The sequence below is a fragment of the Apium graveolens genome, chromosome 9, assembly GCF_009905375.1.
Source record: "Apium graveolens cultivar Ventura chromosome 9, ASM990537v1, whole genome shotgun sequence".
In the NCBI taxonomy this organism is placed as follows: domain Eukaryota; kingdom Viridiplantae; phylum Streptophyta; class Magnoliopsida; order Apiales; family Apiaceae; genus Apium; species Apium graveolens.
The window spans coordinates 8363735-8375006 of record NC_133655.1 but is presented as its reverse complement, the minus strand read 5'-3'; the positions used below and the strand labels follow the sequence as shown (position 1 = coordinate 8375006).

Sequence of the window (11272 nt, the reverse complement as noted above, 5' to 3'; positions counted from 1 at the left end):
TAACAATTTAGTAAATATAACAGAAATTGTACCAATATCCCATGTACGGGTATTTTAATATTTGTTTCTTTGTTATACGTACATATTTTACAATTACAATAAATTTATAACAAATATTATTATTAAAATTGATTGGAAAATAAATGAGCTCATGTTTAAATCAAACTGTTATACACATATAAATTAAAATATAAAATTGAGAAAGGCTAGAATTTAGAGAGCTGATTAGATATTACTTGTATTAAGAATAATCGTAAGTTATTATAAGTTTTAAAATATTAGTATTATTTAAACGCTGAAGTGTTTTATTTACAATAATGTACAAAAAAAAATCTTTTTTAATAGTCATTTTAATAACCTTTATTAAGCGAAACCCTTTTTTAAATGGTACGATTAATTTTGGTTTCACCAAAAATTGGTATCACCAACTTTTGGTTTCACTTCATTCATGTATATCTTATAATTCTACTCTTGTATGTCTTTTATAATTTTACTTTTGTATATCTTTTAATTCTACAAAACTTTTGATTACACCATTTATTGGTGTTATATTTATACATGTGTTATACTTCTACATGTATTATGTATTATGATTCTATTAAATTTGGTTTTATTTTTGTTATCTTATACTTCTACATGTCGTATTATTATGTTAAATTTAGTTTTATTTTTGTTTCTTTATACTTCTACCTATTAAATTTGGTTTTATTTTTATGTCACTTTTTGGCTTTAAGTTTTGTGTTCTTTATTCCCTTTTATATTGCTAATTCAATATGTTATACGTGTTTGGTTTCATCAACTTTTGATTTATCTTTTTTGAATTTCATTATAACTCTAAATGTATAGTTTTTATTTCTTTTTTACTTCTATATGACTTCTAATATTATATGTATTATTTAACTTGTTTTTTAATTACAATTTTTATATTGATTTCAACTTAGTAATCATATTTCCCATATGACTCAATAGTATATTTTAATGAAATAATAAAAAATTTGAAATTGTATAATAATTATAATCTTTTTTATTGTAATCATATTGAATATCGTACTCAATAGTTTGTGTTGGATTTTTTGAGCAAAAATTAAAAATTTTGACATGGCAATAATAATAAGTCAAGTCGTTCCTTAGTGTTTGATAGTCGTGTCTATAGAACTGGTAACATGCTTTTGTCGTCGTTGATTAGTCAAGTCATTCGTGAAATGTTAAATGTCCACCAACTCAAACGTCAAATAATTGTCGAAGTTTTAAAGACGTTCTGTCCAGTGATGATATACTCAGAAATCACTATATCAATTTACATTCCAGAACTTATACTATGAATTTAAGCATGGTTTGCATCATTATCTCTTTGCTATTCTTCAGTATATTTCATTTTGCAGCAGCTTTAAATTTTAGCTTTACCAGTTTCAATGCTAACGATGCTGCTGAATTTAATTCTGAGGGAGATGTCTTTTTTTCCAGCGGGGCCATCCAACTCGCCGAAAAGATAAATGGATCATCAGTTGTTACAAGCATAGGACGGGTTACTTATAAAAAACCTTTGTATCTATGGGACAAGGCCTCAAGAAACCTTACTGACTTCACTACCCATTTTACATTTGTGATTGATTCGCAAAATAAAACAAATTATGGGGACGGGATCACGTTTTTTCTAGTTGCAAATGGCAGCGGGATCCAGGGAGGAGGTGGAGCATTTGGACTTGCTAATGGTGATGATTATATAAACAGCACCGCCAATGAATTTGTTGCTGTTGAGTTTGACATTTTCCACAACGATAATTGGGACCCGATTTTTGTGGATGATGTTGTCGAGCATGTTGGTGTAGATATCAACTCTGTGATATCAAATGCTAGTGTGCCTTGGTTTAATGGCAGATCTAGTATTATGAATGGGTGGACAAATGAAGCGTGCATAAGTTATGCTTCTAGTTCGAAAAATCTTAGTGTTGCCTTCCGTTCAAGTTCAGATGGCACTGGTAATGCCGCAAATCAAACTCTCGACTTTGTAGTTGATTTAAGAGAATATTTGCCAGAATGGGTCAATTTTGGCTTCTCAGCTGCAACAGGATCGGTAATATCGCTCAATCATATCAATTCATGGGTATTCAATTCGAATCTGGAGTTTGATGAAGCAAGTCCAGTGGATCCGGTAGCAGTGCCTCCAAGTCATTCTAATCCAAATGCAGAGGGTCCAAGTCAAACTAATCCGAGGACAAATGTTCCAACAACCTCTAAATCAAACAATACAAAGATGGGTCTAGTGGTTGGATTGGCGGTAGGGGGGTTTGTTCTTGTTTGCATTTTGGCCATATACCTTATCTTCAAGAAAAAAAAGATAGACGAGATTGAAGATCCTATTCTTATTAGGGATGATTTCATGGATGGTGAATTTGAGAAAGGAATTGGACCTAAAAAGTTTTCGTATAATGCTCTTGCTAAAGCAACAAGTAACTTTGCGCCAACTGAAAAACTTGGAGAAGGAGGCTTCGGGGAAGTTTACAAAGGCTTCTTGACAGAAATGAATGTTTATGTGGCTGTCAAGAGAGTATCCAGAGATTCTAGTCAAGGAATAAAAGAGTATGCATCGGAAGTGAGGATCATTAGTCGTTTGAGACATAAAAATTTGGTGCAGCTTATAGGTTGGTGCCATAAACAAAATAATCTTTTACTTGTTTATGAGTACATGCAAAATGGTAGCCTGGATTCTCATCTTTTCAAGGGGAAGAGCTTGTTGTCATGGAATGCAAGGTATAAAATCGCTCATGGCCTGGCGTCAGTATTGCTTTATCTACATGAAGAATGGGAGCAATGTGTAGTGCATAGAGATATTAAATCAAGCAATGTCATGTTAGATTTAAATTTCAACACTAAGCTAGGTGATTTCGGATTAGCCAGATTTGTCGATCATGATAAGGGCTCACAAACAACTATTGTGGCCGGGACACGAGGCTACATGGCCCCCGAATGTTTTGTCACAGGACAAGCTAGCAGGGAGTCGGATGTTTTCAGCTTCGGAGTTGTAGCATTGGAAATAGCATGTGGTCGAAAACCTATTGATGTTAAGCTTGACGAAAGTCGGAAAGAGTTAGTAAAGTGGGTTTGGGACCTTTATGGAACGGAACAAATTCTTGAAGCAGCTGACCCAAAACTCTCTGGGGATTACGATGAGCATGAAATGAAACGATTGATGATTGTCGGGCTTTGGTGTGCACATCCAGATAGGACCAGTAGGCCTTCCATTAGGCAAGTTATTCATTTTCTTAATGATCTTGATGCTTCATTGCCTGCTCTCCCAGCAAAGATGCCTGTGGCAACGTATTTCACACCCTCAGATCAGTCTTCTACGTCTTTAGAAAACAGTTTGGCCACTACCCAGAGAAGCCAAACTTATTCCTCAGGCGTGTAGTAACAATACTGATTCAGTGATTCTTCTAGTTCTGCATTTGCATCTGCAGCACTTCTAAATAATACTACATAAGTGTGATATATAACATGTAAATCTTAATATTTATTTTCAATCTATTATGTTCTATTATACTAGATTTGTTTTCTGCATATTTATTAAGTCTATCAAATAATAAGAAGGTAGTAACCGAAGTTAAATCCTGAACCGTCATTATTATTTGTTGGGTGTTATATTTAATCTTAACATGTCTTAACTTGTTTTATCTAATTAGTTTGTTAAGTCGTTAGGAGTGAAAATGGAATGGACCTTCTGAGTAGGGATTGAATAAAATCAAAAGAGTTTTACTAGGAGTAGTTAACTAGATAGATAAGTAGTAGTAGTTAAGCAGATCCTATTTTATAGGTTCTATTTTAGTTCTATTCTCTATTTATTCTCTTGTACGCTGTTTTGGTTTAATAAGAAGTACTGTGGTTTACTTCCTCACTGTGTTATATACATAAGAGTGTGCGTGTGTATTATGTTCAGATACTATACTTGGTATCAGAGCTTTAATAGGTTCGAATGGAGGGGAGAGCATGACTAAAGAGGGTTCGTTTGGTCCGAGTTATCCGTTGTTGACAAAAACAAATTACACGGCATGGGCTCTGAAAATGAGGGTCTTCATGCAAGCTCGCAGGGTGTGGGATGCAGTCGAGCCTAAGAATCCTGAGGTTGCTGTAGATGACAAACTGGACAAACGTGCAATTGTTGTGATTTACCAGGGGGTTCCAGAGGATGTGATGTTATCAATCTCAGAGAAACACGCGTCGAAAGATGCTTGGAAGGCTGTCAAAACCATGTTCTTGGGAGCAGATAAGGTTAAAGCGGCCAGAGCACAGACCCTTAAGAGTGAATTCGAAGCTTTGTATATGAAAGAAGATGAGCAACTGGATGAGTTTTATTTGAAACTAAACAGTTTGTTCACCAACATTCGAGTTTTGGGAGAGAAAGTAGATGAGGCCTATGTGGTCAAGAAATTGCTCAGAGCGGTTCCTTCCAAGTTTCTGCAAATTGCATCGACTATCGAACAATTTGGGAATTTGGAAGAGATGTTGATAGAAGAGGTTGTTAGTTCTCTGAAGGCCCATGAGAAGAGGTTACCGGGAACAACGGAGAAAGGCAAGGGACAATTGCTACTGACAGAGGAAGAGTGGAAAAGAAAAGAAAGCAGCGAGGGGCAGCTGTTATTAACTCGAGAGGAATGGTTAAAGAAGAGTAACATAGAGGGGACTCGAGGTGGAGGAAATACTCGTGGGGTACGGTATAGAAGTAGAGTGAGATGTTTTAATTGTCAAGGACATGGACATTTTACTGCGGATCGCCGTAGACCAAGGCAGGAAAGAGACATGTCAAGGGAGGCGAACCTTTCGAGAATTCAAGAGGATGAGTCGGCCCTGTTGATTGCTGAGGTTGGACAAACGGAGAAGTTGGTCATGTTCTTGAAGGAAGAGGTAGTGGTACCAAAATTACGGACAAATAACGAAGATCAAAAGGAATCACAAGTATGGTACCTAGATAACGGTGCTAGTAACCATATGACCGGGCAACGTGGAAAGTTCAAAACGTTGGATGAATGTGTGTCTGGAAAAGTTAAGTCCGGTGATGGGTCAACCGTGAGTATCAAGGGAAAGGGGACAATTGCGTTTCAGTGTAAAAATGGAGAAGAGAGAACACTCGAGGATGTATATTACATTCCGAATTTATGTAACAACATCATAAGTTTGGGTCAATTATCTGAAGCCGGGAATAGAGTAGTTCTTGACGGAGAATATTTGTGGGTTCACGAAGATGGTGGCAGGTTGTTGATGAAAGTAAAGAGGACTTAAAATCGGTTGTACAAAATCAGTCTCGAAGAAAGTAAAGCTTCATGTCTACTCACGAAGGTGGAAGAAGACACTTGATTGTGGCATGCTCACCTCGGGCATGTAAATTTTCAAGCCTTGAAATTGATGTCATGAGAGAAAATGGCATATGGAATTCCAACCATGGCTCAACCATTAAAAAAATGTGAAGGCTGTTTGATGACGAAGCATTCCAGAAAGCCCTTCCCACGCCAGACTAGCTCTGTGTCAAGGAGACCACTTGAATTAGTACATGCTGATATTTGTGGACCAATCTCGCCAATGATGCCTGGAGGTAATCGTTATTTCCTATTGTTTGTTGATGATTTTAGTAAGAAAATGTGGGCTTATATGTTGAAAGAGAAAAGCAATGCATTTGAAATGTTCAAGAAGTTTAAGGCATTAGTCGAAAATGGGGCTGAGAAAACTATAAAAATCTTGAGGACCGATCGGGGAGGTGAGTTTTGTTCCAAGGAATTTACACTATACTGTGAAAAGATGGGTATCTTAAGGCACTACACAATGCCATATACTCCGCAGTAAAATGGGGTGGTTGAACGAAGGAATAGGATGGTTGCTGCCATGACGAGGAGTTTCTTGAAGGGGGCAAACCTACCAGCATTTTTATGGGGAGAGGCGGTACGTCACTCGATCTATGTTCTGAATCGATTGCCTACACGGAATCTGGATGGGAGAACTCCATATGAAGCGTGGTGTGGGAATAAACCAGACTTGACGCACTTGAGAGTGTTTGGATGTACTGCGTTTATGAAGGTTCAATCAGTACATGTGAGAAAACTGGATGATAGGAGTAAGTCAGTGGTGTACATTGACAAGGAACCAGGAACTAAAGGGTGTCATTTGTACGACCCAAAGACAGGGGCTATACATGTTAGCAGGGATGTGGTGTGCCAAGAGGGTATGTTTTGGCCATGGAAACGAGAAGAGGATGGTGAAGTGACATTTCCTTGGAACTATATTGAAATAAACGAGTCTGCAGAGACAGAAGAAAGTGTCGAGACAGAACAAGAACCCATGACCCCTCTGCAGTCACCATCTTCACAGTCACGATCTGTGCAGTCATCGTCACAACAGACTATGCCTGTCACCATAGCTGAATCAAGTGCAGAAACCACTGGTGGGTCATCATCATCATCAACCAGTAGTGAACCTGAGATGTACAGGTTGTTAAGTGATGTTTATAATGATACATAATTGATGAGTTAATGTTACTAAAGGTTGAAGAACCAACTTCATATCGTGAAGCTGCAGAATTAGAAGAATGGGGAGATGCAATAAAGTCAGAGTTTGAAACAATAGAGAAGAACGGGACATGGGCACTTACCAATTGGTCTGAAATGGGTGTTTAAATTAAAAAGGGACCCGGAAGGAAATGTGGTGAAACACAAGGCCCGGCTCGTCGCTAAAGGGTATGTTCAAAGAAAGGGTATAGACTATGATGAAGTTTTCGCCCCGGTTGCTCGACTAGATACAGTTTGATTGTTGTTAGCATTGTCAGCAAAAGAAGGCTGGGATGTCCATCACCTTGATGTTAAATCAGTGTTCTTAAATGGGGAACTAACTGAAGAAGTTTATGTTGTTCAACCCGAGGGGTTCGTGAAGAAAGGATAAGAACAGATGATGTATAGACTGATAAAGGCTTTGTATGGGCTACGTCAAGCTCCTAGAGCCTGGAATGCAAGGCTGGACAAATATTTTAAAGAGATGGGCTTTAATAAATGCTTGCATGAACAGGCTGTGTATACGAAGTGTGGAACTAAAAGTGTACTTGTGGTAGGAGTGTATGTCGATGATTTACTGGTGGTTGGTTCAGACAAACAAGAGATTGAGGTTTTCAAGCAGGGAATGAATGAGCAATTTGAGATGAGCGATCTGGGGTTGCTGTCTTTCTATCCGGGCATTGAAGTCAACCAAAGGGGAGTGTGTACAACATTGAAACAATCAGCGTATGCTAAGAAATTGTTGGAAAAATCAGGAATGATGAGCTGAAACTCGTCGAAGTTTCCCATGGAATATAAATTACAGTTGGATCAAGATGAAGAGGGAAGTTTGGTATATGCTACTCAGTACAGACGTATAGTTGAAAGTCTGCGTTATTTGACACACACCCGCCAAGATATTTCTTACACCGTGGGAGTAGTAAGTAGGTTTATGGGGAGTCCTATGATCAAGCATCAACAGGCTGTTAAGCATATTCTGAGGTATATAAGAGGAACGATTGACTATGGGCTGGTGTATGAAAAGAAGCAGATTAGTCGAACTTTACACGAGTTTTCGGACAGTGATTTGGCTGTGATGTTATTGACAGAAGAAGCACGGGAGGGATGTGTTTTTATCTAAATAGGAGCTTAATTTCGTGAAACTCACGGAAACAAAAGGTTGTTGCTCTGTCCTCGTGTGAGGCGGAATATATGGCAGCCACAACAGCAGCCTGCCAGAGCATATGGCTTCGGGGGTTATTGGGAGAGATCTTGAGACAGCAAGTTGGTCCAGTTATACTCCATATAGACAATAGGTCTGCTATTGAGTTGATGAAGAATCCAGTACTACATGGTAGGAGCAAGCATATTGATGTTCGATTTCACTTCATTCGTGAATGCATTGAACGAGGAGAGTTGATTGTCAAGCATGTGGCTACTCAAGAGCAAAGAGCGGATATTTTAACTAAGGCACTGGGAAGAGTCGAGTTTGAAGAGATGAGGAAGGCAATAGGAGTTAAAGACCTTACTGCAGGAAGCTGAAGTAGATTCTGGAACCATGTTAAGATTAGGGGGGAATGTGTTGGGTGTTATATTTAATCTTAACATGTCTTAACTTGTTTTATCTAATTAGTTTGTTAAGTCATTAGGAGTGAAAATGGAATGGATCTTCTGAGTAGGGATTGAATAAAATCAGAAGAGGTTTAGTAGGAGTAGTTAACTAGATAAACAGTAGTAGTTAAGCAGATCCTATTTTATAGGTTCCATTTCTGTTCTGTTCTCTATTTATTCTCTTGTACGCTGTTTTGGTTTAATAAGAAGTATCGTAGTTTACTTCCTCACTGTGTTATACACATAAGAGTGTGCATGTGTATTGTGTTCAGATACTATATTATTTTATATTTAGGAATTGGTTTAGTTTCATGCTTATATTTGTTACATAAACCATCGTACTCACCGTTATTTCAATATAAAATAGAACAGTCTGCATGGTGCACTATAACAAAATAGGATGTGAGTTGATTATTTTATTATTAAAACATCTTGCTGATCGAATAAAAAAAAAAGAGGGACGTATCATATATTCATGCATGCGACAAACTTCACAAAATAATGATAAAGCAATCTTTTAGAATTCAATTTTAATAATGAAGGATTATCTAGCTACATTTTGTGCAGGTTATCAATTCTTCCTAGGAGAACTGTTCTTCAAGATATGACCATACCATTTTGGTCTAGAACCATGTTCCCTAGCGTCAGGTATAAAATAATTTTTTAAACATTTGATATTATATCATATATATAATTAGTGTAATGAAGATAATAAGGTACGATTATATGATTTGATCGTTATGATTAACAATATCATTTTATATGTCTATGTGATTTAGTAGTTATGATTAAAAATGTCATTTCACAAGCAGTGTTAAAATCATATTAGAAAACTCCCCAACCCTTATAAGACATACAATGTGAAAAAATAATTTTTACAATAAACTCTAATTATTTTTAATACAATTGTAATAGGTAAGTAGTGATAATAAAAAATGATTAATTTAAGTTAAAATATTATAATATATTAATATAATTATGTCCTATATATAATTTGAGTATATATAAGTAGAGTAAAGGAGTTCCCATGGCATTTGAATATATACTACTTTACAATTTTTACAAGAAAATTTATATATATTATAATATAGTGAAAGCGACTAGAATAGAATATATAACATTTGAAGATTTTAAATTTAGAAAAATATGAAATTACATGAAAATCTATACTATAATAAAATAATCGTAGTGGGGTATATTTTGCCTCAACGGAATCCCCTTATTTTGGTAATTAAAAATTAAAATAAATAGTGTTATACGCATGCTAAACTACTAAATTGCTAAGATATAACCTTTTTATCGCGCTAAACTACGACCAATACTTATCATACTAAACTACGATCACAACTATTTCCTAATTTTTTTATTATTTATATTATAAATCTATAATTACTATATACTTGTATAAATATATTAAAATTAATATATGATTGGATGAATGAAATTTAAAAATTTATTTAAATAAAATGGAACATGTGCATTGCACGAGATTTAATGTAGTAAACTATAAAAGGACTTCAACAGTTAAGAAGATATTTTGTTTAGAACCCTCTACATGGACATTATTCATATGGACATTATTTTAATATTTTAATTATACATATATAATTTTGATAAATATTTATACAAATACATTTAAAATATGTCATATTATTAGAGTAAATATAATTCTTAAGATCTAACTTATAAATTGAGAAATTTGAGATGAAAAATTAAGAAAGTTTATTATTTAATCATTTAAAAGAGTATATATATGTATAAAAGGATATAATTTTTTTTAATTTTTTTTAAATTTATATATTTTTAAATTTTCTATTTTTCTAATTTTTTTTCAAAAAATTACCATGGAGGCCAATTTTTGACCGATTAACCTGAGTTTTGACCGATTTTCGTAAAAAAATGATGTTTGACCTGATTTTCGCGTGATGAGTTCAATTTCCTACCGAACGGTAATTAATTACCGATTAATCTCAATTTATTTCCGACTTTTAGAACATTGATTGTAGTGAATATAATGATAGTATTTATATTAAATACTACAGTCTAGAGCATGAATATTATATTGTTTGATATATTTAATTCTAGAGCAAGTTCGTGGTTATGTTAATTCAAAGTAAGCAGCCTATCTAGCCCATTTGCCCATTTGTCTCTCGTTATGCAGATTTACATTTATCTCTTGCAAAGCCCGGTACAAATATATTCTAAGTACGAATTGAGGGATGTAGTTTCTACTTCGGTGTGTATGTTTAAGAAAAGTGATTAAGGAAATTCTTCAAAAATAAATGATAAATAGAAAACTGATATTAATCAATTACACTAAACTGATAAAAAGAAATTTGTGTGCTTTTATCATTTCATATACTTAAAGTAAATTAAATTAAAAGTTAGATTGAAAATGAAAAATAATAGCAGAAAATCAGTAATATATAGAACAAATTTAATCAAAAATATCTCATTTAGAGTGTAAAGGGGTGTACTACTTTGAATTTGTCTATGATTTGTTGGTAGTGTGATTTCACAAACACGCTTATATGTGATAATTGTTGGGTTTCGAGCACATAAACGTAACGGAAACAGTAAATTAAAGTATGAAAAATCAGAATTTCGAAACCCGCCGCACGGTCCATGCGAAAAGTAGATATTTAATTCGTAAATCATATTATTTACCTTAAGAAACTTTACAAATTGGTTGACTAATGGAGATCCAAAGCTTGGTCAATCACCACGCATCCCGCTCTCGCGATCTACGTTCTATCGGTATCCACACGAATGCTTGAACTCAAGGATTGAATGTGTACTAGCACAAACTCGTTTTTTCTTGCTCTCTCCATCTTCTCCCTTGGTGGCTAGGATTTTAGTAAAAGTCTTGCTTGCAATATCAGCCACACAAGCGATATTATATAGAGAGTAGAAAAACGAATTATAACTCATAACTAATTAGGAGTTATTATTAATTCGAAATTCCTATTTGTATTATAATCAAGTCTCACTTAATTATTTAACAAATAAATTTCATAATTAATATTAGTAAATTCGAAAATCAATATTTATCTAATTAATTAAGTCATACTTAATTAATATTATAAATAATTCGAATTACTTTAATATAATTTAAATCCAATTTAAATTAAATAATCCTTCAAACATTCTTA

General features: G+C 34.7%; 2 protein-coding genes across 2 annotated transcripts; both read left to right on the top strand.

The window, feature by feature from the left end:
• The first annotated feature begins 1213 nt into the window (after positions 1-1213).
• Positions 1214-3543, top strand: LOC141682857 (L-type lectin-domain containing receptor kinase IX.1-like). Its single transcript, XM_074487544.1, has one exon. The coding sequence runs from the start codon at positions 1319-1321 to the stop codon at positions 3407-3409; it is 2091 nt and encodes a 696-aa protein (XP_074343645.1). The 5' UTR covers positions 1214-1318; the 3' UTR covers positions 3410-3543.
• Positions 3544-5859: 2316 nt separating this feature from the next.
• LOC141684974 (uncharacterized) lies at positions 5860-6659 on the top strand. Its single transcript, XM_074490105.1, has 2 exons — positions 5860-6486; positions 6528-6659. The coding sequence occupies exons 1-2, from the start codon at positions 5860-5862 to the stop codon at positions 6657-6659; spliced, it is 759 nt and encodes a 252-aa protein (XP_074346206.1).
• The last annotated feature ends 4613 nt before the right edge of the window (positions 6660-11272 follow it).